The sequence below is a fragment of the Ailuropoda melanoleuca genome, chromosome 5 (genome assembly GCF_002007445.2).
Source record: "Ailuropoda melanoleuca isolate Jingjing chromosome 5, ASM200744v2, whole genome shotgun sequence".
Classification (NCBI taxonomy): domain Eukaryota; kingdom Metazoa; phylum Chordata; class Mammalia; order Carnivora; family Ursidae; genus Ailuropoda; species Ailuropoda melanoleuca.
Genome location: NC_048222.1, coordinates 1,679,441 through 1,705,353, shown reverse-complemented (window position 1 = coordinate 1,705,353; position 25,913 = coordinate 1,679,441). Strand labels below are relative to the sequence as shown.

General features: G+C 47.3%; 4 protein-coding genes and 3 non-coding genes across 7 annotated transcripts; 5 read left to right on the top strand and 2 right to left on the bottom strand.

Annotated features, from left to right (window-relative positions):
* Positions 1-4,603: 4,603 nt before the first annotated feature.
* Positions 4,604-4,990, top strand: LOC100466939 (histone H4). Its single transcript, XM_011234659.3, is given in 2 exon segments — positions 4,604-4,722; positions 4,724-4,990. Coding segments are annotated over 2 exon segments (309 nt in total). The 5' UTR covers positions 4,604-4,618; the 3' UTR covers positions 4,929-4,990.
* Positions 4,991-6,375: 1,385 nt separating this feature from the next.
* LOC100471469 (histone H2B type 1-K) lies at positions 6,376-8,029 on the bottom strand. The gene is given in 2 exon segments (XM_034660130.1): positions 6,376-7,714; positions 7,716-8,029. Coding segments are annotated over 2 exon segments (378 nt in total). The 5' UTR covers positions 7,994-8,029; the 3' UTR covers positions 6,376-7,614.
* Positions 8,030-8,278: 249 nt separating this feature from the next.
* On the top strand, positions 8,279-8,721 carry LOC100466688 (histone H2A type 1-H). The gene is given in 2 exon segments (XM_002927091.4): positions 8,279-8,603; positions 8,605-8,721. Coding segments are annotated over 2 exon segments (387 nt in total). The 5' UTR covers positions 8,279-8,318; the 3' UTR covers positions 8,707-8,721.
* A 676-nt stretch (positions 8,722-9,397) lies between these two features.
* LOC117802249 lies at positions 9,398-16,250 on the top strand. Its single transcript, XM_034660181.1, has 3 exons — positions 9,398-9,423; positions 15,383-15,668; positions 15,816-16,250. Exons 1-3 carry the CDS (start codon positions 9,398-9,400, stop codon positions 16,248-16,250), a joined length of 747 nt encoding a protein of 248 aa, XP_034516072.1.
* On the top strand, positions 15,967-16,038 carry TRNAH-GUG. The gene has a single exon. It is a non-coding gene; the product is annotated as a tRNA-His (tRNA).
* Positions 16,251-21,228: 4,978 nt separating the features above from the next.
* Positions 21,229-21,301, bottom strand: TRNAV-UAC. Its single transcript has one exon. It is a non-coding gene; the product is annotated as a tRNA-Val (tRNA).
* A 4,490-nt stretch (positions 21,302-25,791) lies between these two features.
* TRNAT-AGU lies at positions 25,792-25,865 on the top strand. Its single transcript has one exon. It is a non-coding gene; the product is annotated as a tRNA-Thr (tRNA).
* The last annotated feature ends 48 nt before the right edge of the window (positions 25,866-25,913 follow it).

The window sequence follows — 25,913 nt, the reverse complement described above, 5'->3', positions numbered from 1 at the left end:
TTCAACCAAGTCCATTTGAAGATCTAACTGACTTCATTAAATGATTCCCGGACTGGGCAGCATCTAGGAGCTGTAGAAAATGGAATGTTTCATAAAACATTCTTCTTATAAGAAGGGTGAGGCAAGAAATTATAAACAAAAGAAAAAGGGATTGTTTCAGGCTAGATCACCTCTTAGGGGAAAGGCCAGGGGTCCGGTCATGCAGATTACCTCATCTTCCTTTTGGGGGTGAAGGAGGTCCCTGAGACAGATCACCTCTTTGGTGCTTATCAGAAAATTTCTGACTGACTGGTTAAAATTTCCATTTCTGGGGAAGGTTGAAACTGCAGTTCAATTAGGTATTAAGCCCTGGTTTGCTGACTTGGAGCCTTAACCTAAGTGAAGCCATTTTGGGCCGGTGGTTTTCTTTTTAACAAAAGAAACGCTCAAAACAGAAATGCTAACTCTACTTGTAACATTAATTTTACATTACACTCATTTTAGACTCAAAAATATGGTAGCGTCAATTTGGAAACATGAGTTTCAAGGAAGAAGGTAATAAATTACAAAATTCTCCATAAAATGGAAAAATATCACCTATTTAAGAGGAGTCATTCGATGCTTCAACAACTGTCCTGGACACACCCAACTGACATCGCACATACAAAGTGAACAAGACAATTTCCTTCCTTCATAGCATATGTATTCCAGCAAGAAACAAATAAACTTAAAAACTATTAAATTTTAGGTTGTGATCAGTGCCATCAGGAAAACCAAATCAGGTTCATCGACTGTGGAGAGACAGGCGAGCTGTGAGTCTTCCCTTTTGGGTGACAATACTCATTTCCTGGGCTGCTTGTCACAATTTACCACCAACTGGACGCCTTTAGATAACAGAAGTGTATTCTTACCCAGTTCTGCAGGCCAGGAGCTCAAGATGGAGGAGTTGCCAGGGTTGGTTCCTTCTAGCGGCTTTGAGGGAGAAATTCCACGCCTCATGCCCGGCTCCCGGTGGTGGATCGGATCCCTGATGTTCCTTGGCTTGTGGCGGCTTGTCTCCAATGTCTACCTTGAGCGACACGTAGCCTTCTTCCCTGCGCCCTCCCCTTCCCTTGTAAGGACACCAGTCATTAGATTTAAGGCCCATGCTAAATCCAGGATGATTTCATCTCAAGATCTTTAATAATTATATCTGCAAAAAACCTTATTTCTAAATAAAGTGACATTCTGAGGAAACCAGGTAGACATAAACTGGGGGTGAGAGAAGGGACACAATTCAACCCACTACAATGACCCTGGAAAAGTTCTGACTAGATGGTATTTAAGCAGAGATTTGAATAATACCAGGTGGTAAATTTATGCTGTTCTTTTGGGGAAAATATTCCTTTTCTTGGTTTGCTTGTGTTTCAATTTTTTATTTAAATTCCAGTTAACACAGAGTGTAATATTAGATTAGTATCCAGAGTTAGAGTTTAATGATTCGTCACTTACGTACAGCACCCAGTGCCCATCACAAGTGCGCTCCTTAGTGCGCATCACCCATTTGGGCCATCCCTCCCCCACCACCTCCCCTCCAGCAACCCTGTTTGCTCCATATAGGTAAGAGTCTGTTTTATTGTTTGCCTCTCTCCTTTTCCCCCCTATATTCATCTGTTTTGTTTCTTATATTCTACATATGAGTGAAACCACATGGTAATCGTCTTTCTCTGACTGACTTACTTTGCTTAGCACAATCCCCTCCAGTTCCATCCACATCATTGCAAATGACAAGATTTCATCCTTTCTGAAGGCTGAGTACTATTCCATAGTGTACACGTGCCAACTTCTTCTCTTCTTCTTCTTTTTTTTTGACAGAGAGACAGCCAGCAAGAGAGGGAACGCAAGCAGGGGGAGTGGGAGAGGAAGAAACAGGCTTCCAGTGGAGGAGCCTGATGTGGGGCTCGATCCCAGGACCCCGGGATCACGCCCTGAGCCGAAGGCAGATGCTTAATGACTGAGCCACCCGGGCGCCCCCCAACTTCTTTATCCAGTCATCAGTCGATAGACATTCGGGTGCGTGCCATAGTTTGGCTATTGTTGATAATGCTGCTGTCAACATCGGGCTGCATGTACCCCTCCGATTCCGTATTTTTGTTTCCTTTGGGTAAATACCCAGGAGAGCAATTGCCGGGTCCTAGGGTAGCTCTACGTTTAGCTTTTTGAGGAGCCTCCATGCTGTTCTGCAGAGCGGCTGCACCAGTTGCATTCCCACCAACAGAACAAGAGGGTCCCCTTGCTTTGCATCCTCACCGACGTCTATTGTTTCCTGTGTCATTGGTTTTAGCCATTCTGACAGTTGTGCTGGGAGAAGTCTTCTAAGAAGATAATGCAAATACCCGAAGCCATCGTATACATGAAATGTTTCAGCAGGAGCACAAAGTGTAAGGAAGGGAAAGATCAGTCTAAGATCAAGACTGTGTAAGAAAGATCAAGAGCAGAGGGAACAGGGGTAGAAAGTGCGTTCACGGAGGCAGGCAGAGGCCAGATCATGCCAAGCTGAGTTTTGCAAGTCATTCTAAATGGCCGTTCTAAGTTTTGAACACGGGAATGGCATAACCCAACTTACATAACTTTGCAAGTTCACTAAGGCAAGTGTGTGGTGAATACAAAGTTCAGAAGTAAGGCTATAAATTAGGAAACCACTGTGGTAGTCTGTTGGAGAGATGGTGGAGGCTTGGCCTAAAGGAAGCGGTAGACAATCGGTAGGTACAGGATGCACTTTACAAGTGTGACTAAGAAAGTTGCTGCCGGCTTTGAGGTGTCCTGTGTTGGGGAGGAGAAAAGAATTGACCCCCTACCTGTTTCAGTTCTTGGCTGAGATTCACGTAATAAAGGACAGATTATTAAGAGAAAAACTACCAAATTTTATCAACATATATACCTCATACAGACATGGGAAACAGGAAAAATGAATAAACTCCCCAAGATGGCCAATCCGGCACCTTATATACCATCTCCGGCTAAAGCCAAAAGAAAGGGGCACGTGTTGGTGTGAGGGGAGGGAGGACAGTTATGAGAAGATACCAGGAAAAGCAGGATAAACACATTAAAGTGGTGTCTTCTCCATTAAAATTCTCCTGTTATTTATAGTCTTCCTTCCTGGTACTTAGAAATGGCAGTTTCCTTTATAAATGTAAATGTCTCTTACTAAAAAGTAACTTGTATTTTCAGACATCCTCCTGTATATGCTATTTCTCAAAAATAATCATTTCACAATCATGCTTATGACAAACAGGCATACTTTCAGGTGGCACAGTCGGCTACCCTTCAACTGTGAAAAACACAAGGAAAGTACCTTGATTGAAGCTTATCTTCATCTATTAAAGTCAGTTAGTATTAGAAAACAGCCCAAATAGCTTTGCATTTTTTACAAAATAATATACTGTAGGTTTATAGAAAAATGCCTTTGCCTCTCAATTTCAGAAACTATAAAGAGCCTGACCAACTTTTCAGACATCCATCCATTGCTACGTTTATCATGACTAGAGGCCATGCAAATATCCAAGAAATCAGAGAAAGAGTGAGGCTACAGGTTGGTGGAATTTTACTGATTTTTCAAGTAGAGAAAGGAAGGTCTCTAAAATGTATTCCAATGAACTAATGTTGGGGAAATATAAGGAAGAAAAAGAAAACAATTGTATTGTTCAATAAGCATAAAGTCAGAATATTGTGTTCATCACTGGCAATCTTTGAGAGAGATGGCAAAGACAGAGAGAAATACCACTTTCTTAGAACCAAGGGCACACAACCTTTTACATTATTTAGGTTTTGCAATGTGGACTCAGATGCCAGCTGAAGTTAGGTCCAATTCCCTTTCAAGCAACTGGCAAACAAACAGAGTACTGTTTTCCTTGATGATTACATTTCCAAATAGGTCTCGAAGATCCTTGAGGAAAGTTCCTGAGTTAAGAGGCAGGCCAAAGACTTATTTAGCCACCAAAAGGATTTACATACATTTGGAAAGGACAGAGAAAGAAATCCTGAAAGAGGAAAAGGAAAATAGAGGGACCCTCAGGGAGAAGTAAGTCTTATTTTCTATTTGTATTTGCCCTTAAATTAACCTATACTATCCCCCCACCATAAAATACACTGAATTTGCCTCCCACTGTCTGAATCAGTTTCTTCAAGTGTTTGGCAAGTTTTCTTTTATTGCAACATAAATGCAGGAAAAAATTTCAATTAGTAAGAGATAATAGGAACCGCTGTTGAAAACGAAACTCGGTACACCTTTGGTGGAATTTAGCCACATACCTGGAAGATCTTAAAATCTCGATTTTATGAGCACATCTTGTTCCACTTCTAGGAAGTTAGTATTTGGGGCACTCCCCACCCCCCAAAACAAGGAGAAAACCTTTACAAAATGGTATAGTCTTATGTAAATAGCGTTAGAAGAAGAAAATAGCCTTAGGTCTCGAGGGGCGCGAGGGCCCGGAGAACAAAGGGAGCAGCATAGCCGCGGGCGTGTCCTTTCTAGATCCCTCCTCCAGCCCGGAGGACCGCCCGCCCCTGCGCCTCCGGTTTTCACTCTGGTCCGCAGAGGGTACCTATAAAAAGGAGCCGCGCGCCCCGCCTGCACTTGTGTGCCGTAGATTCCCGGGAGATGTCTGGTCGCGGCAAGGGCGGGAAGGGCCTGGGCAAGGGGGGCGCCAAGCGCCATCGCAAGGTGCTGCGCGACAACATCCAGGGCATCACCAAGCCCGCCATCCCGGCTGGCCCGGCGCGGCGGCGTCAAGCGCATCTCCGGGCTCATCTACGAGGAGACCCGCGGGGTGCTCAAGGTGTTCCTGGAGAACGTGATCCGGGACGCCGTCACCTACACGGAGCACGCCAAGCGCAAGACGGTCACGGCCATGGACGTGGTCTACGCGCTCAAGCGCCAGGGCCGCACTCTCTACGGCTTCGGGGGCTGAGTGTACCGGACCCGTTGTTGCCTCAGTAACAAAAAGGCCCTTTTTAGGGCCCCCAAGTTTTCTCTAAAAGAGCTTTAATGCTTATTTCCGGAGTGGCTGGTGTAAGTTCCTGTTGCGGCTTGTAAGGTACAGATCCGCGTGGGGCGTTGGGAACGCGGGCAAAGAATGGTATTAGGTGACCCGGGGCCAAGATTGGCTGACTCGGGGGCCCCAGCCTGTGCTCACCAACGGCTTTTCGCTGCGGGGTGGAATCGCATGGAATCTGGTGAATCCTGGATCATTAGTTGAGTCAAAAAGTTTTAAGAATCTGGAGGCCTTACATGTGAAGGACCGGGCCCAACACTAACCTGTTCTTTGAATATATTGTCAGAGCGAAGGGTCTAAGCAAAGGAATAGGTTCCACTCACTGGGAACCTTGAAAAATGCGGTGTTTGTTAAGGGGAGTTGTAGAGAGCTCTCGCAGGGGTCTTGGAAAATGTATCTCTCTACGCTCAGAACACATAAATACTATTTCTACGCTAGAAATTCAAGTTGCCGTGTTCCCTACGTCAGAAATCGCACTGCTGGGGCGCCTGGGTGGCACAGCGGTTAAGCGTCTGCCTTCGGCTCAGGGCGTGATCCCGGCGTTATGGGATCGAGCCCCACATCAGGCTCCTCCATTGGGAGCCTGCTTCTTCCTCTCCCACTCCCCCTGCTTGTGTTCCCTCTCACGCTGGCTGTCTCTATCTCTGTCGAATAAATACTTAAATCTTTAAAAAAAAAAAAAATCGCACTGCTATGGGCATTGCACACAGCTGTACGTTTTCTCGGGTTGCAGATCTAGGAGTGGAATTGCTTGATAATGGGGTCTGCATTTTCAACATGAAAAGAGGAACTTGCTTTCCAGGGTTGTATCTCTAGCTTACACGCCCATATCCCACAAGTACTCAGTTCCCCTTACTCCCCATCCTCAACGTTTCACTAATGGCAGACTAAAATTTTTTTCCAGTCAGCATTTGCTAAACTAAATCTCATGTATTTAAATTGCATTTCTCTGATTATAATAGAGTTGCTTAGTTTCTTACAAGCTTTTGGGCTATTTTGGAGTCACATCTAATAATGCTGTTTATATTTTTTGTAGTTTTTGCAAATGCTGCCTATTCATATAGGGGTTATTTCCCTCTCCCTTAATTCCCCCAAAGAACTGCAGGCGTAACTAGACAAAAAAATTTAGGCTGCTTATCTCATTATTTGGTTTGGATATTTGGTTTGGAGAGTAAGGCTTTTCTGAAATTACTGATAACAGACTGATCTTTCTATTCTCTCAATAAGCAATGATTGGTTAACCGAAAGCCTAAAATTTGCAAGGCCTTATAAAAGACAAAGGTATAGTGAAAGAGTAGAAACCATGCCTATGATAGTTTACTCAAATTTGTGCTAAGTATTTTCCATGGATTCTCTCATGAAATAATCTTCTGAAATAGGTTTTATTATTCTCATTTTAAAATGGCAAAATACAGGTATTGACAGCCAAGTCAAACAACCAACTCACAAATGTTATATTCTATAACCCAAACCTGTTAATTTTTAAGCACTCTGGGTAGCTAGAGGAGCCATCACAAAGAGTGGGTTGCAGTCCTGGTCCTTCCTTTCGTGGAGAACTGTGGGAAGTGCCGGGACAGGTACAAGATGTGCCTCTGACTATCCCAATCTGATCCAGTCATTCCAGTCTCTTCTACAGGAGGTCTGATTGTGGGCCTGAGAAAGTCACTTTTATTCTCTCTCTTTGCACACAGATCTCATATTGTCTCTCTGGAGAGCAGAGAATTTAGCAGCTTAAAAGTCACAAAGCTCAGAACAATGTTCTCGTACAAACAAGCAAACAGTTGCACAGACTTTAATTTGCTCAAATTATTGGAGGCACAAGATTCCACCTGTTACTTATGTGCCCTTGTTTCTCCCCATTACACCACCCATCATTTATCTCTCTAGCCGTATGTATGACAAACTAGAAAGCCAGCCAGGTTAGCCAGGTCACCTTTGTTGTGTGTGTGTGCCCTAGTATTCCATTTCTTAACTCAGAACAAGCTGTTTTTCTTTTCTTTGCAGACTTCTCCCCACGGTAGTCTGGCATGGCTCAGATCCCATGCGCCGGAGAGGCCAAGTTTTTAAAGCTGGATGAAAGCATTGTTCTGCCAATTTAATGTCCCTTCCGCCATGCGGAACCGCCTCGGACATGACAAAACTGCTGAGCTAAAAGGCCGACTTCGGGAGATCACTGGGGACTAAACTGATAATACATAAACACAGACTAGAACCGCAACGGAGGAAGGCTGGTAAGACCCAGGCTGTTAGGATTTAAACAGGAAGCCACTCTCGCACACAACCAAACAATCCATTTTCGCGCCAGAGGCAGGAATCCTTTTGTGCTCACACACAAACACACTTGTGTTAACGTCCGTTAAGGGCGCTGTTTGCTACATGCACGCTGCGGACACCGCACGGTCTATCCGGTTTCCTTCTGGCCAAAGGCGGTTACGAGCACGGCACGCATTACTCAGTGCAATGGAATCCTCACAACCGCCTCCAAGCAACTGCCTGAACCCAAGCCAAATTCTGACCGTGTATTTGCAGCTCTATTGCCGACAACTTAGTGGCTCTGAAAAGAGCCTTTGGGTTAAGTTTTAAACACGCTTACTTGGCAAGTCTACTTGGCGCTGGTGTACTTGGTGACGGCCTTGGTGCCCTCGGACACGGCGTGCTTGGCCAGCTCCCCGGGCAGCAGCAGGCGCACGGCCGTCTGGATCCCTGGACGTGATGGTCGAGCGCTTGTTGTAATGCGCCAGGCGCGACGCCTCGCCCGCGATGCGCTCGAAGATGTCGTTGACGAACGAGTTCATGATGCCCATGGCCTTGGACGAGATGCCGGTGTCGGGGTGCACCTGCTTCAGCACCTTGTACACGTACACCGAGTAGCTCTCCTTGCGGCTGCGCTTGCGCTTCTTGCCGTCCTTCTTCTGCGCCTTGGTCACCGCCTTCTTGGAGCCCTTCTTCGGGGCGGGCGCGGACTTGGCCGGTTCGGGCATGGCCGGGAAAAGACGAAAAGCACCCAGAAAGAGAAAAAATAAAGAATGTGAGCACAGCGTAGGTTGCCCCTTTTATATAGAAGCCCTTATGCAAATAAGGCGTAAATTACAATCCGCTATCTGATTGGTGACTATTCAGGGCAACGTCAGACGTTAGTTCTGCCCAATCAGAACGCAAGAGTCACAACGTTGCACTTTCATTGGTTAATATAAAGCCCCAAATTTAACCAATGCAAAACCTTCTTTTTCGCGCTCAGGGGTTTATAAAAAGTGCCCGGCTTGGGCTTTGGCTTCGGTACCTACTTTCAGTGTAGTTGACGTCGTGATGTCCGGACGCGGGAAGCAGGGCGGCAAGGCTCGCGCCAAGGCCAAGACGCGCTCCTCGCGGGCGGGTCTCCAGTTCCCGGTGGGCCGTGTGCACCGCCTGCTCCGCAAGGGCAACTACGCCGAGCGGGTCGGGGCCGGCGCGCCCGTGTACCTGGCGGCCGTGCTGGAGTACCTGACGGCCGAGATCCTGGAGCTGGCGGGCAACGCGGCCCGCGACAACAAGAAGACGCGCATCATCCCGCGCCACCTGCAGCTGGCCATCCGCAACGACGAGGAGCTCAACAAAGCTGCTGGGCAAAGTCACCATCGCGCAGGGCGGTGTCCTGCCCAACATCCAGGCCGTGCTGCTGCCCAAGAAGACCGAGAGCCACCACAAGGCCAAATAAGGAGGAGCAAGGTTAGGGACGTTGTAAAACAAAGGCTCTTTTCAGAGCCACCTATAGTTTCAAAGAGAAAGCTGACAACACATCTGCATTTTCACTTTTTGGTGATAGTATTGTAAAGTGTTTCTATTTTAGGAGAAGGAGGAGCAGCTCTACGGGTAATTCTGGACGTAGTCTTGCCTACAGAAAGGACGGTTTGGAGATCCTCAGGTGAGGCTCGGAAGTTCAGAAGTTCCAGACGGGCAAATCCCTAAAACCATTTTAATTATGATCCAATTAATTACTGGTTTTAGTCGGCCAGAAATATAGAACGCAGTGACTACAGTCCCAGGACAAATTCAGCGGTTGAGAGAGTCCTGGTGAAGGACAGCCTGACTTAAGTGATCTAAGTAATCTTTGCCACATGATGGAATTCCTGGTTGTCATTTCATTCCAAAGGGAGTTACAGTCTGGTTTATTGATTAAAGATATGCACTGAATCCCATATTGGTAAATCCCTGGTCCTATTTCTTTGGAACACACGTATTTGCGTAATTCACTCTCACAGTAGTTCAGGACACAGCAATGGATGCAACATGGAATATCTGCCTCCATGAAAATTACTTCTAGGCGGGGGAGACAAATAAACATGTAAACATACAATAGGTCAGGTGATAAATACCCTATGAAGAAAATAGAGAAGATATAGAGCATAATGGGAACTCCTACTTTAGATAAAAGGTAAGTGTAGATAATTCATTTAAAGGTGTTACCTCGTCAGAAACCTACATAAATCAGAAGAGATGAGCCAGGTAGATATTAGGGGAGAATTCCAAGTAGAGGGGACTGAAAATGCAAAGACCTTAAGACAAAAAACGTGTGTGGCCTTTGTTGGGAACAGCCGGCAGGCCCTGAAGGCTATGACAGAAACGTAGGAGGTGGGGAGCACGGTAGAGGACTTTGTAGGGTGTGTAAATTAGTGTGTATGAGTAATCAGAAGCCATAGCAGTCCTGATCTCTGAGGTAATAAATTTGATAATACAAGTCAGCTAAATGTGAAAATCTATGGACTCCAACCCCCTTTAAAAAAAAAAAAAGACACTATGAAAGTAGCATTAACTTTATCACGTGGCTCACAAAGATTTAGGAGCACGGTTTATAATCCAACACACACAGATTTATTTGCTGCTGAATGGAAGGAAGAAAGTTTCCTCTGAGTTTCTTCTAGCAGGACTAAGAATTAAATTGACATGAGACAGGTTAACAGGAGAAAAAAAGTTTTATTTTGTGCGTGGGAGGCCCAGTAATGAAATGGAGACCTGAAAGAATGATCAAAGCAGGCAGTTTTTATACATTTTAGTTAGAGACCCCCCCCCCAAAAAAAGGGAGGACTTGACAGGATAAAGAAAACAGATGCTTGGGAGCCTGAATTAGTAAAGAATTCTTAGTAAAAGTTGGGCTGAGGTAATAGATTATGAAGTAACAAGGTTTGTTTCTAGAGCCTTCTTGGCTCTTAATTTCCTCTTTCTGGTGATAAGGATGTCTTACTTTTCAGTCCTGGGAGGGTGTCTTTCATAGGGGAGATCTGTTTCCTTCTTTCAGGAGGACAGAAAAGGGTGTGATGTCCTTGCACCTGCTGTTTCCAGAGTAGCTTCCATTCAAAATAATCACTATGCCATGTGGTGCATTTTGGGGTGGCCTGTCCTGGGCCCCTACACTACTCCTAGTCTTTGCTTACAGAAGCCCTATTGAATAAAACAAGAATAAAATAAAAGAGACCCAGGAAAAAGATTATGGTGACATAGCCACGCAGGTTACGTTCTCTGGGAGCAGATGCGAGACGGAGTTTAGGGTGCAAGATGTGATTAGAGACCAACAGCTGTGAAAGGAGGAAGAGGGATGAGGATGGGACAGAGAACGTCAGACTGTGCTCAAGGCAGACAAACGTGGGAGCTCTGACGCCTAGGTTGCCTGCAGCGATGCCCCACGCCAGGCGAAAATTCCCCTGGAGGGGCGCCTGGGTGGCTCAGTCATTAAGCGTCTGCCTTCGGCTCAGGGCGTGATCCCGAGGTCCTGGGATTGAGCCCCACATCAGGCTCCTCCGCTGGGAGCCTATTTCTTCCTCTCCCACTCCCCCGGCTTGTGTTCCTTCTCTCGCTGGCTGTCTCTATCTCTGTCAAATAAATAAATAAAATCTTAAAAACAAAAAAAAGAAAGAAAGAAAGAAAATTCCCCTGGAGCATTCTTTGTAGCCCCACTTTGCTCCATCCGGGCTGTGGGCTGCCCGGGATAAGGGTGTGACCTTGAGTGGGGTAAGCTCTGTTGCTCCAGAAAGCCCGAGGGAGCTCAGCAGCTGCCCAGCTTCGGACGGCACTCACTCTGCAGCTGGCCAGCCCATCTTTCCTTGGGGGGGGGACGGGGAGGGCATCTGGACACCACATTTTTATGTCTGTGTCATACAGTAACATGAATGTAAGTATCAACATTATGCCTATGATAATATTTGTAAAACTTACTTTTTAGTATCTATAGCTAGCATTAACTACCTTCACCAGGGAATTCAAAAGGGATGTGTTTTCTTTTTAGAGAAATGAGAAAATCTACAGACTTTCTGAAAATCTTTACTAACATTATAGACTCCTGTAAGAGTCTTAGATGCCTCCATCCTTGCAGATGGAAGGTGATATAAAACAACTGTAGGAACTATGAGACGATCTTCCACTGGCCTGCTCTCCTTTCTCCAGATCCAGCAAATCATTTCACGTATCCACTACTGGGAAGAATCCAGCTTTGCACCATTAGGTGAAAGCTTCAAAATGAAGAGTTGAGGCCCAAATGAGAGGAGAGGGAGCCTTTAAAGAGAGGTTATAAGGATAGAATCCCCATGATGAGATTTGAGATCAGCGCTCTTATAAGAAGAGACCAGAACACCTCCCTCTCCGCAGCCCACAAACAAATCACACGGGCCACAGCGAGATGTGGACCCCTGCACACCAGGAAACAGGCCCGGAGCAGACGCCGAACCTGCCGGCTCCTTGATCTTGCACTTTTTAGACTCCAGAACTCTGAAAAATAACTGCATTGCAGGGTGAACTGGGGAGATCCTAGGGCCTCAACCCAGCCAGACCCAAAGGAGTCCACGAAGGTTCTCTTGATCTCCTCCTGAGAAGGAATTCAAGGACAGACATGTACACAGGGGACACGTGACAGAAGCAGGAAAGTTTATTAAGGCAAAAAGCAACACTCTCAAGGTAGGAGAGCAGGCAGCTCAAGAGAGAAAGAGAGAGCTGTGCCCCAGGAGCTGGGTTCCTATCCTTTACTGGCCCCTGTGAACTAGGGGCCGGAGCATTTGTTACGTGGGGCCGGAAGCAGGGTTTCCCGCCTTTTCCTCCTCCCTCGCTCAGGGGTTTCCCGTCGAGGGGCCGCCATCTTGGGCCTGTCTGGTGGGATCCGGCTGCTCGTGGATGCGGCCAGGACAGGCCACTGACCTTCCCCACAGCCGGCGTGGCCGCCTCCTTGCTGGCCTCCGGGCATCCTGTTAGAGCCTATCTATTCTAACATTTGTTATTTAAGCCACCCAGGCTATGGTATTTGTCATACCATCTCCAACTGAGTAAGACAAGAAAGTACAGTGTTATTTTTTAATCAGATTCTCAATTTGTAAGAGATAAGCCTGTCAGTCAGGATATTATCTACTCAAACACACAGCCCACACAGAACTACCTGGTCTTACATACTCTGGTCTAAAGTGTGCAAAACTTGGGTGAGAATATTCAAAAGATGCTGGAAGATTTCAGCAGAGGAGTATCACGATCAGACTTGCATTAATAAATATCCAAGGAGAAAGGATAAAACTAGATTTAGTTATTCAAGCTCTGTTTACAGTAGCAGATTCCTGAAAATGGGGACCACAGTTAGTACATACTTTTCCCCATGTTCCACTCTTTACCCCTCATCTTCATACCTATTACTAGATGGAGTGATTGTAATGCATTGGGGATAGGGAACAATTGTAAGGTCAAATCTAGTATTTAATATCAAATCAAATATATATACCCCAAAGTAAATGCATGATTCAGATAATTAATAATGACAAAATCTCAGCAATACACGTGGTTATGGGTAATGAGGATGCTTGACAAAGGACAAAAGAATATAACTTCATACCAGGCTGACTTCATTGACATGGCTTCACTTACCAGGGACTCTCAATCCTACACGTGCTATTTTAAGCACCTGATAGGAGTTTTAATTATTTACAAGAATGCCCAACTGATATCTAGATCCACACTTGGCCATTGGTATATGAATTTAAGATCCCAGATCTTCCTTTGAATAATATAAAGGAAAATATAAAAGAACTCTGAGGGTAAAATCAGTTGTGCAAATGAATGTTGTTTGACCTATCGAAAGCTCCTTCTAGTCATGGTAGAATTGCTAAACTCATTGATATTTTTGTGGAGAATCATTGAATCTCCTACTTTGTTTGCTTGAAAAGTTTACAAATTAATAAAATTATCAGACCAGAACTAGAAAGCATTGTCAGGGATCAGGCGGTTCGGTCTGGCACTACTGCTGAATAAATCAGAAGCCTTCCCGAACATACTAGTCAGTCTCCAAAATGTCCTCTCAGTAGCGCAGTTTACCCAAAGGGAGAATATTAGAGTTGTTCCATCCATCTCCTGGGGGGAAGGAGTACTGTGTTACCGTAGTCATTTCCCCTCCTCCGCCCTCCAGAGCTAACCCACCACTGTTGCCAGAAGCAACTAGAAATCATGGTGACTGCCTCTCTTCCCCCAGGGAATCAGGTATCACAGCGCAGTGGTACTCGATTTCAGTGTCTGATCAAGTGTGCGGTAATCTACTCTCCGGCTCTTACTACCCATCCAACGTTTGCATCAAGTGGAGAGAAGTAGAAAGTTTAAGTTTGCAGAAAAGATCAAGAATTCAGCTCCAGACATACTGAATGTGAAACGTCTACCAGACATCCAGGGGAGGTACCAACCAAGAGGCTGAATATCACTTCAGAGTTTGGGGTGGAGGTCTTGGCTGAAATCCCAGAGTGTGGGTACAACCATATAATCCCCAAGGAAATGAGAGAAAGTAGAGAATGAGACCGAGCCTTGAGGACTTGAGGATGGAAGCATGAGCTGATACATAAAACTGAGCACTGGGGGCTAAGGAAATGGGACAAAAGCCCAGGGAGTGGGGTCCAAACGAAGAAATGTTTCCGGAGGTGGGAGCGGCCACCTGTGTTAGGTGCTGCCTGGAATTCGAGCTCGACGAGGACTAACAATCAACGCGTAACTGGAGTGTTTGGGGACAGGCAGGCTGAAATCCATTCAGTAAAAGCAATGCAATGAAAGAAGACAGTGTGGTAACAGTTTCAGAAACTCTGGCCGTGAACTGGAAGGCCAGTGACGTCAGTCACTCAAAGGGGAAGCAGGAGCAAGGGAACACGCCTTCCAGATGAAGCAAATAAAAGCATCTTTGAATGCTGATAAGAAAGATCCCATAGAGATTTGCTTTTTAATAATATAGCAGAGAGAGAGGGAAGAGTTGCTAGAGCTATGCCCTTGCGTAGGAGAAATGTTCTGAAATTTATTTCTAGAGAACGCAGGATTGTCCGGAGTAGGTAAGCGCCTGGCGTTGTGAATGTAGAGCTCCTAGCCTGGCCTAGGCCAGCCTGGTGACGTGTCAGACAAGAGCCTCAGCGAGGCCTTTAACCGTAAAAGGCACAAGAAAAGAGGCCGGCCTCTGGGGCCATACCGAGGACCAAGACACACGGGATTAGCTGCCCCTCTCCTCAGAGAGAAGCACATGCAGGTCAGTCCAACTGCCAGAAACGAGGCCGGCAGGGAACGCCGAAGGGCACGAGTGTCCGCAGCAGCTTTCTAGATCTCGAGAGGAGGTCCCGGAGGGAAGGAGAGGAAACAGAGGGCCGCCTCCAGCAGGCCTGAGCCGGCAGCAGCCCAGGTTCCCCTTCCTTCTGCCGAGCGGAGCTCCTGTCCTGGAGACCAGAAACACCCCCAGCTCCCTTCCGGGATCAGAAACTTCGGAAGGAGCAGCAGGTACTTCCTCAGCAAACCTGCCTGTAGTTAGGACGGCTTTGTGGGATCTAGAAGGAGACAGAGACACTCTCGGGAGGTGAAGCGCCACGTTTCGGCTCTGCTGAGAAGCGTCGTCCAGACAGCGGTCGAGGGACTTCTGAACTCCTTTGCTTGCATTTTCTATGGATCTTTTCCCACCGGCAGCCCTGACCCGGGCACCCCTGGTCCACATACGATAAAACCAGGCCTCGGGGCCGGCCCTGGCTGTTGGGAGAAGTTGCTTTCCGAAAGCACGGATCTGCACTCCCTGCCCACCACTCGTCCTGCGGCCAAGCGACACTCGCGCAGAGCCTCCTGGAAGTGGAGCCCGGAGCGGAACTACTGGACACTACAGTCACTTCTCCTTGGGGCACGGGGGGCGGGGAGGGGAGCGCAGACTGCCCTTAATTCAAGTCACGGCAGTAATCATATGTCATGATGTCGGACGTCATAGTCAGGACGTCGAAGGAGGAGGAAGAAAGGATCGCAGAACACAGGAAACACAATTCACCTCGACTGGCAGGAATGCGTGGTGGCGGAGGCCGCGAGCAGCGTCCCGGACGGACGGAAGCTTGCCAGTCTAGCCGGTAAAGAGCTGCCCGCGGGGGCAGGGGCGTCCCGTGCACCTGCCGGGCCGCACGAGCAGCGCGCTGTTGTCCCCGGGGTTCTGGTGACCCGGGTGGGCCCGACAGAGAGGTCCTAACGCGTCGGAGCCGGTGCGCAGCACGGGCTGCGGGCCGAGGCCCACCCGGCCTCCTGGCCTCCCAGCCTCTGCAGGTGCGCGGCTCCCGACCGGCCCCGCCTGCGCGCCAAGTCCCCGCACATTCCCAGTTTGGCCACAAATGCGAGCCGGGAAGGTTCTCTTCGAAGCAGCGCCTCTCCAGCCTGGGGCCAGAGGTCAGAGGACCGAGCATTTTGAAGTGGCTGGGAGCGGACGTGAGGGTGGTGGGTTCGGGGGTGTTCGCACCCCGGGCGAGGAGCCGCCAGGGCCGGTCAGGTCCACACGGCCCAACCTGCTTCTCTCCCCTTTGGTTTGTTTGCCAGAAGCGGAATCCTGGGGAGCCGGAGGACGAGGCCGCCCCCCGAGTGGGCAGTTCCGAGGAAGGAGAGAGCGCAGGGGTCTTGGGACGACAGGAGCAGGTGTTGCTGACAGGGGAGGACGGCAGGGCCCGTGGCCGGCGGCTCCCGGTGGCGCGCCGTGATCGTATAGTGGTTAGTACTCTGCGTTGTGGCCGCAGCAACCTCGGTTCGAATCCGAGTCACGGCAACAGCCTCTCCTTTTCCAACAGCCGGAGACGCCCGAGGCGCCCTTCACCACCCGTCCAGCCTCCGGGGTGTGTGTGTGTCTGTTTTTGTGCTTCTCTCCCCAACCATTCCCAAGCCCCACAGTCCTGTTGGCCCTGGCTGGAGGTCCCAAGGAGAAACGGGGGTAATAAAAATAAACCTAGAAATCTTTTCCTTTTACACTCAAGGGAATGACTGTCCAGCTGCACACCCAGGTTGACTGGCAACCTCTCCGAGTGCACAGAGGCCTGATTAGAAATCGCACATCCCACGGTTGGTGGCTGGGCCAGTGCTAAGAAATTGGAAACCTCTGGAGAAAATGGGGAAAACTTTTGGAGGACAACATTATGGCTCAGAAGATATCTAGCCTCTTCAGCTTGCAGAGCGATTTAGAAAGGGGCAGGGGGACGGGTAAGGTGGGTGGAGGGGAGAGTGGACCTGAGGTGGGAGGCGGCTGGAAGGAGACAAGCAGACCCCCACCGAACTTCCAGAAGCCTCCTTCTCCCAGCACAAGTGGTGTCTCATCGCGCCAGGGCCTTGCAGATATCGAAGGCCCCACAAATACTGTCTTCTGTCTTCTTTCTCATATTTTTAGCAGCTTATTAAGAAATTCCAGCATGAAGATCTTCGATTTTCAAAAGCCTTCCCTTCTTAAAGCTGAACTAGCCCCCATTCCTTCCCCACTAGTCTGACACAGATTCTGAAACTTGCACCAGCAAATCTTCAGAGATACTGTAACTGGGCTGAAGTGGCTTACACTTTCGTTGTCATCCCTCTGGTGGCCCCAGCGGTTTCACACCACTCTTGTGTCACCTGTATCACATCTACTTTTATGTGTGTTATTTCTACTCAGTTTTCCATGGGTGAGGACAGGAATCACATATGTATTGATCCAGAAGGATCGGTTCCTGTCGATTCTCTTGCCACCAGTGAACGAGGAAAGGCTGATTTAGAACAGAGACACACCCCTGAATCTTGCACACATTACCTTCCACTCCTACAGGCCTGAGTCACAGGAAGTCACAGACTATGGCCTAGAGGCCACTTCTTCATAAGAGGGTTAGGGTCCTAAATCTGGCACTGAATTAACCTGTAGCGCCAGGTGAGTGAGGGGGTAAAGACCGATACTCTGGATTTGCTCAGAAAGTAGAGAGCTTGCTTGGCATGGACCAAAGGGTACTTGGCACCAAGCACGTGCCTACGTTAGATGCATCCAGGTCTCTGGCTCATGGGCATAGGCGTAGCTTTGAATAAGCTTTAGTAGCAAATCTGGTATAAACCGAGCAGGGGAATTACGGGACAAAAACTTTGCAGTTTCCGGGTATCCTTTTATGAATGCGTGAATATGGGTCTGGGAGAGAGAAAGCTGCTCTCTCTGTGGCATTCACGATCTGGCTTCCAAATCTCCCGGTGCCCCCTCACCCTCATCTCTCAGTGGATGGTGATGAGAATTACCACCTGCTACAACTGTTCTTAGGCCTTACGGGCCTAATATGCACGATACCACTAGCTTACTGAGGTACAAACCAAAAACATGACCCAATATGCCGTTGTGGTTACTGTTAAATGAAGAAATTGCATCGCTCCTTCTATGGAGGAAGGCCTTAGTGCAGCGTGATGTTGCAAACACCAGCGCAAAACTCAGCATCCTTTTTCAATGACTGCAATCTCGTGCGATTTTGATGGTGACGAGCTAATTCCCACCACGACAGGCAGAGTTTGGTCCGTCCTCAAGATTAAGGTTCATTTCAAGATTTCAGCTAGCCTATTGACAACGCTGATCACGGCCAAAATGTTTGCCATAATAGGCTCTCCATTTGGGGAAGGCACAGAGAGAGGTCTTGGAGAAAGGCAGATAGATAGTAGGAAGAAGGGCCACAAGTCAGGGAAACAGGAAAAGGAAAGATTTACGTCCAAGAAACTTTCTCTTAATCTGAGCAGAAACCCAGAGGGAGCACACTAGGCAGGGCTTGGAGTATTCCTGTGTCCCCAGCGTGCAGCCATCTGTCCCGACACAGACCACTCTCTCATCTCCTTTACACCAGCACGGCTGCTCGTGTCTTGGAAAGCTTTTCAACGGGGGAAACAAGGGGCTTTTCCTCCAGGACCTCCCAAAGAACGTCAGTCGAGAAAGCTTAAGACGTGTAGAGGTGCTGGCCTTGGGATGAGCCTGGCGGGAGAAGCAGCTCCGGCTCCCAGCGACGGGAGTCAGAAGCAACAGCCCCCCACTTGGCTAAGGAATAAAACTGGGATCTTAACCCCCACAGGCCTCCAGAGGTAGGCCTGCTGCTCTCTGTCCTCCAGCCTTCTTGGTCTTCCCTTTAAGCGGGAGGCCAGGGCGGGACGGACTCCTGTGCACAAAGGCTGGAGAAGGAGAGGGACGACCGCACGCCCGATCGGAGCACATCAGGTACAGCAGGTCCCCGCGAGCAGAGACGCGTGACACACGTGCTTTGGTTTCTCCCCCACGGCTCCTGGTAGACCCAGAGCTGAGAAAGAGTTTTTAGCAATTCTCCTCCACGGCCTTAATATCTAAAATCTTTGCTTTTCGCATTTCAGCCTGTGATCTGCCTATAATCCATTTTTATGTATATTTTAAAGTATGGATTTTTTTGTCCCCAAATATGGATAATTGAGTCTGCAATACTTAAAGAACAGTTGACATTGCCCTCTGCCCTGCCCCCTCAGTCAGATTCAATGGTTTCATTATTTGCTTTGGTCTATATTGTGCCATCCATTCTGTTTCATTGGCTTATTCATAGACCTCTGCAAAAATACCATATATATTCATTGTTATCCTTTGCAGCACATGTAATATTTACAGGAGAAAGCAGTTCAGGGACGCCTGAGTGGCTCAGTCAGTTAAGCACCTGCCTTCCACTCGGGTCATGATCCCAGGGTCCTGGGATTGAGTCCTGCATCAGGCTCCCAGCCTGCTTCTCCCTCTCCCTCTGCCCCTCCCCCATTCATGTTTGCTCTCTCTCTCAAATAAATAAATTTTTTAAAATCTTTAAAAAAAAGAAAGAGAAAGCAGTTCTACCATCTTTTTCTTCTTTTTAAAAATGATTTAGCTTGCCAAAGCTCTCTAGTCCTTCCCAGTGTTAGTATTCTGATTGAACTCTCACTTAATATATATTACAATCTTAGAGAAACTTTACATGTTTATTTTATAAAGCTTTTGCTCTCATTAATACAGAGTATCTCTATATTTACTTAAGCAGTTTTTGATCTTTCCATAATATTTTGTAACTCTTGTGTAAATACTATACATAATTTGTCAGACTAATTCTTAGGTATAATTTTTCAAGCCTAATTTTCTGTTTGCTTCTGAATTAAAATTATGAGCAGTATCTAGCAACTGTGCTAAACTCATTTATTGATCTTAAACACTTATTGATTCTGTTTTCTCTATAGATACCATATCATCAGCAACTAACGATTCCTTATTTATCCTTTTCATTCCTTAACTATTCCTTTCCAATTTAAATCGTCCTAACAATGAATGCCCCTCCCACATGGAGTGAGTAATGTTATTTTTATTTGCACAGTTTCCAATAGACCTTATTATTTCAACCCCAAATTCACCCCCCAGTTATTGAAATCTCTTTTGAAGATGTCTACCCACATCCGAGCTGCTCTCCACTTTTCACCTCCTTGAATTTGTCTTCCCCAGACTTTCCTGAACTCTTGCGAGTCTGGCGTCCTCCGCACCGCAAACACATGCTGCTGCTCTCATCTTGGCCTATCCCTTGCTCGTCTCCTACTCTGCATTTCTCTCTCATACTTTCTGTGTCTCAAGTCACCCTACTCACCTCAACTGACATTTCACTTTTACAGAGATCCTGGGGAAGGGAGAACTAAAGGTAAATTTTACAAGGCAATGTACTTTTGAAAATGTCTCTCTTTTATGTTCACACTTGATGGATACTTGGGTTTCACATAGAATCGAGGGCGCAGTTCATCTCCAAGTCTGGAGACCATTGCTTCGATGTCTTCTAGCTCCCGGTGTCAACCTTGAAAAATCAGCTGTTTGGTTAACTGATCCTTTTTGTGACTTGTCTTTCCCCCTCTCTAGAAGATTTTATGTTCTTTTCTGTTTTCTCAACAGTCAAGGATCCGAATATTTTTATCTTTTTGACTGGAATATTCAGTGATTCCTGGCTGCCTAGAATTTTTTTTAGGGTTGTGATATATACCTGATTTTTTGAAGTTTGTCTTCCTTGCGTTTTCCCTATTATTTATTTTTAGAAGTAACAGTATTTAGCTATTACACATCCCCTTGTCTTTTCCTCCACTATAATTTTTTTCTCTCCTTCAGCACTATGTTTCTGCTTGACATTCCAGAATATCACCACACTTTCTGATCTACTTGCTGAATTTTTCCTTTCTGATAATATCTTTTCGTTTTACAGAAGCCTCTTCCCTTGTGTAGAGAGATACGTAGAGCTGTTGTTTGGGTATTCAGTGCTGTGCCCCACCTCTCCGAGTGCATCAGTGCGTTCTCGGCCTGTTCCGTCCAAGTTGCTTTTCGTTCCTGTGTTTTTAGTACCTTTCTGTAATACAGTCTTCAAACGTGTGACAATTCTGACTTTTTCTATTCCGAGGTAAGAGCAGGACCCTGGAAAGGTGACGGGCAGCTCGGACCTTCGATGGCACGGTTCCCTGGGATCGGAAGAGGCCCTGAAGACGGCCGGGAGGGCTCAGGGTGCGAGTCCGGCGCAGAGCCGCAGGGCCGCGTGGAGCGCCCCCAGGCCAGGCACCTGTGCTGTGTCGCGACCCCAGGCCCAGGCTGCCCCTCCCGACCGCACCCCGGCCCCGCCCCTCGCCCAGGTGGACGGTCGTAGGAATTGGGGCAGGTGAGGCGATCGCTGCCGTGGTGCGCGAATCCGCGTCTGGAGCACGCAGGCTTCCTCCTGCCCCTCCCGGCGGCTGGACGTGGCACGGACAAGACCGTTTTTCTGGGACGACAGCCCGCAGCTGTGCGGCGGAGGAAGGCGCATCGCCCAGAACAGTCCGCCAGCCTGTTTCTATCAGCACTCTCAGGAGCCTTAACTTAAAAAAAGAAAAGAAAGAACGAAAAGGAAAAGGAAAGCAAAGCACTGAGAATAAAATCCAAAGCAAACCCGCTCCGTTTGCTCTCGAGCAGGGGCAGAAAAGTAAGCGTTGCCGCCGCTGGTTCCACTGGGGATCGAACCCAGGACCTTCTGCGTGTAAAGCAGACGTGATAACCACTACACTATGGAACCGCAAGCTGACGAGCACCTGCATGTCGCCGAATACAAAAGCTTCTGCACAAACACGTCGAACAACTGTTGCTAATTACCCAGCAGAAGGTGGGCGACCCTGTTTAAACACCGGGAAACCTGTCACTGCGCTCCTGGCGCGTCCGGGCCGCGCACGAGCCTGGAACAGCCCCAAGTAACGCCGGCCGTGAACGCGCCAGAGCAACTCCGGTAAAGCCGCGCTCTTGGCGTGCGCCCTGAGACACCCCCGGACTGCGGCCCACGCGCCCCCCCCTTCCGAGACCAGGTACTTCGAGCGCCGGCCACGTGCCACGCCCCGCGCAGGAGCTGCGGCTTAAACCGCGCGCGCGCACCTGCACCGGACGTCCCGGCAAACACCTGCCTTCAGGTCCCGGAAATTACAGACGAGCGAGCGGCGCTGTCCTGACCTCCCTTCGTTTGCGGTTGGGTCAGAGCTGGGATTAAGTTTAGGATATGTATGCATCAAGATGGGGCACAAATAAATGTTTTCAACTATCGGGGTTCAGGCATGCCACCCCCAAATATGCAGCTCTGGCATACTGATTATTTTGAGTTAAAGGCACGTGAAAAACAGCAGGTGGAAGAAAGAGCACTCTTGACCTCACTTTCTGTTCCTGAAAGCAGGGGGTAGAATCCCCCTGCGAAAGGAGCCCCTCCCTGTCCCGGAGGAAGGAAGCCTTCTTGTCGCCAGAGCCAGGGTGTCCAGGCCAAGAGAAATCTGCACCAAAACCCTGGTGAAACTAACCCTTATCTTCCTGGTCACCCGTCCAGAGTTAACTGCCCTCTCCCACCCGCTTTGTGTCGTCCCATTTTCACACCGTTGGCCCAACCTAGTAGCAAGGGGCCCTGACTGCTCCTTCCAGCCTTTGTTTTCTTGTGACAGCTCCCACCGCCATGTAAAAATTACTTACTGAAATGTGTGTTTCTCCTACTAATTTGTTTTATGTCCATTTAATTCTTAGGCCCAGCCAGAAACCCTAAAAGCATAGAAGAGAAATTTTACCTCCCTTACGCAATCTCTCTCTCTTTCTGTCTCCTCCTTCCTCAGACACAGTATGGGTCTGAGGGTCTCCTTCAAACTCTGGGCCCTGCTCTCCAGAGCCTTCGTGAAGAGTTAGGAGCCCTTTGAAAGTCAGGTCACTGGTGAGGCCACTAGGCCGAGGACGTTGTTTATGGGCCACATAATCCTTTTGTGTGTCTCGCACCGTCTTCTCGCTTCATGTTTTTGTTGAGGATAAAATTACAGTAGACTTAGAAACTGGTGAAGGGGAGCGGTGATGCCAAATCCACGGTGGGCTGAGACCATGGTGGGAAGATCCAATCATGTGCCTATTAGACACTGTCTCGTAGGATTTGTTTCCAAGCTCTGGTGGTAAGATGCGGGATTACAGGAGAGAGAAAAATAATCAAATGGCCTGACTGCAAAATAGAAATCCATAGGTTTTCTGGAACCAACAAGAGGGGCTTCCAGTTCATATTGAAGAGGAAAAATTAGAAGATAAGATTATTTGCCACAAGCAAGGGTGGGCTCACCCAATTTTAAGTTCAGCACCTTGCCCATTCATCCATCCCAGCAACTCAGAATCCGTATTCTCGTATCTTTTTCTTGTAAGAACCAAAATACTTGTTTACAGTTTGGGGAACCTAGGATTGACTTTATAGGTCCATGAAACATAGGCCCAGGCTTACAAGAATATAAACACAAAACAAATCTATGGAAGGTTATCTGATGGGAAATTCATAAAATATAATTTGAACAATTGTTTTATTAAAATATATTCTTTCCATGTTATGACTTGTACAGGGTATTAGGAAATAACTGGATTCTCCCTGACCTTGCAGATAGATATTCTAACAGGAAAAATGAATGATTTTATTAAATATGTAATTGCATGGAAATGTGAAGAGGGTAAGATAAAGGACACCACACGAGCGATCACACATCTTGGAGACCCTTACCAAACCAAAGTCTGAGAACCAGAAGAGACAGTTCTGATAGACTGTCGTATAAAAAACCAACACACTTATCTAGAGTATTTGGTGGACCAACATCTCAAATGTGAAAAAGAAAATCTACACATATTTTGTTTTTTAGAGAGAACATTTTTTAACTTAGTAACAGAGAAAGACCCTTTTTTTAAAAAAAAAATTTTATTTATTTATTCGACAGAGATAGAGACAGCCAGTGAGAGAGGGAACACAAGCAGGGGGAGTGGGAGAGGAAGAAGCAGGCTCATAGCAAAGGAGCCTGATGTGGGGCTGGATCCCATAATGCCGGGATCACGCCCTGAGCCGAAGGCAGACGCTTAACCGCTGTGCCACCCAGGCGCCCCAGAGAAAGACCCTTTAAGCATAACCTCAAAAGTACAAGCCATGGGGTAGGGGGGAGAAAAATCCTTAACAACATCTGTCATTAAGTTCCTCCGCTGAAAAGTCAACAGACAGGTAACACAAGGGGAGATGATACTGCAAGATCTAAAATTCACAGTAGCCCAACAGCCACAATATACAATATACCCCTGTGCGTCCACGTCAAAGACACACCAACTTCAGTAAGAACAGGCAAATTGTAAGAAAAGAGTCGATATCATAGACGCTGTGCCAGTGGCCAACAGACATATAAACAGATGCTCAAAATCCCTAGAAAGCATAAATGCAAATTTTTAAAAAATGATGAGATTCATTACTCATGTTAGATTACAAAGTAGAAAGCCGAATAGTGTCGAGTGTGGACAGGATAACGGGGCATCCACAGCTGGTGGGGTGTGGACTGGAGAATAGACTGGGACTAGTTAGCCATTCTGCTCCTACAGCCCAGGGAAATTGGCAAACGCGGACATAAAGAGGGTGGATGAAAAGGCGGTGTTATATGGAATCGGGCGACAGTGGAGGCAACCTGTGAGTCCACCATTGGGACAGAAGAGAGGAAACACATCATGAGTGCCCACCAGGGGATTTTATACAGCAGTCAAAAGTCATGACTTAGGTAGACGCAGGACAATTTTGATGGATCTTAAAGTCATAGTGTTTTTAAAAGACATAAAAATACATAATATACCATTTATGTAAATTTATAATATATGTGCACGCAATGTCAACTTTACAAAAAATACATATCAAAATGATGTACAATAAAGAAATTAGCTTATATAAGGAGAGGAAGGCAACAGGACCTGGGGTCAAAGGGAATGCATAAACCTTGAAGTGTTGTAAGAAAGGGCAAATAGGTCAGATACAAGGTAGGCTGGCCGGGAGGGGCGGAGATGTCCAGAGGAAAGCAGTTATACAGAGGCTCTGTCCCAAGGAAGTCTCCCAAGTGATTTCTCACCACGCCAGTCTTGCCCTTTGTGGCTGCCCAGTGAATGCACAGGCCCTCGTCACTCATAAAGCGCAGGGTGGGTACCTAAACACCTCAGGCTGATGGGCCCATCTGTTGCTCCCCCGGGCTGGGCTGCATGCAGGCCACACTGGCCACAACCCTGTCTGCTTTTCCAACACCTGAGGCAGAACTTGTCCCAGGAGAGGTCGTGTGACTTGGCTAAGCCCCTCCTTGACCAAGCCCAGATCCCCCCCCACCCTGCATCCCGTGGGGGTTACTTATCACACCGTACCCCACTTTTCTCCTGATTTCTGTGTATCCTCCACTCAGTTTCTCTGTCTTGACGAAGACTGACATCAAGTCAGTGTTAAGCCAACGGTCAATGAACAGAACGAGACTGCGCCTGAAATAAAGTTTCCTCCTCGGAACTCCACGCTGAGCACATCTGTGGGGCTCCAAACTGTGAAAGAAAAGGCCTGACATTGCCTGGTTTGGGCAAGTTGGAAGCGGGGTGGCTGCACATCTCCTCTCCATCAGCCCTGCTTGCTTGCTTGCGCCAACTAGATAAAATAGACGGAAGCACGGTAGTCTTGTTCAAATGCACAAACAGCTCAGGAGGTAGCACGGTGGGTTCGTGACCTGCTGGTGGTGGGATTAGTTCTTCCGCCCGCATTGTCGTTCGCAGGGTGGGGGGCAGAGGTTAGGGCAAATTGTTTACACTTGCTTTCCTGACCTCCCTCTAGAATACAAATTCTAAAAGGAAAGAAAGTTTCGTTTGCTTTTCGTTTGCCGTTCTATCTTCAATACCTAGAAAAGTACCTACACAAGTACATACGTTAGTGACTCAACATTTGCGGACAAAATGAGTGGATTAAAGCAGAAACAAAATTAGAAGGTGCTGCAATATCCAACATTTCCTCTAGATGGCGATAGTCACCATGAAATAGGAATTTAACCCCTTTTTTTAATTTGAAAATTTTTAAACTTTGCATTGAAGAATGCATTTTCTAAATGTTGAAGTTTCTGTTTTCATAAAAGCTCAGAAACACAGATACCTTCTCTTTGTCACGGAATCAAGTAAATTTCTGACAAACTGCCACATTTCACAGAAAATGGTATAAATATGATATAATTGAACATAAATGCAAAAAGGGGCTCTGTGGCTTAGCTGGTCAAAGCGCCTGTCTAGTAAACAGGAGATCCTGGGTTCGAATCCCAGCGGGGCCTTCTTTGTTTCGTTTTCTATTTTCAACAGTGTCCTTGCCTTGGATATGT

What these genes read in the sequence shown, in the direction of transcription:
- LOC117802249 (XM_034660181.1), top strand. Translation starts at nt 9,398, where the DNA reads ATGGGAACTCCTACTTTAGATAAAAG. An exon ending in ACTCCTACTTTAGATAAAAG is followed by an intron (nt 9,424 to 15,382) that starts GTAAGTGTAGAT and finishes CCGCGGGGGCAG; the next exon opens with GGGCGTCCCGTGCACCTGCC. An exon ending in TCTCCAGCCTGGGGCCAGAG is followed by an intron (nt 15,669 to 15,815) that starts GTCAGAGGACCG and finishes TTTGTTTGCCAG; the next exon opens with AAGCGGAATCCTGGGGAGCC.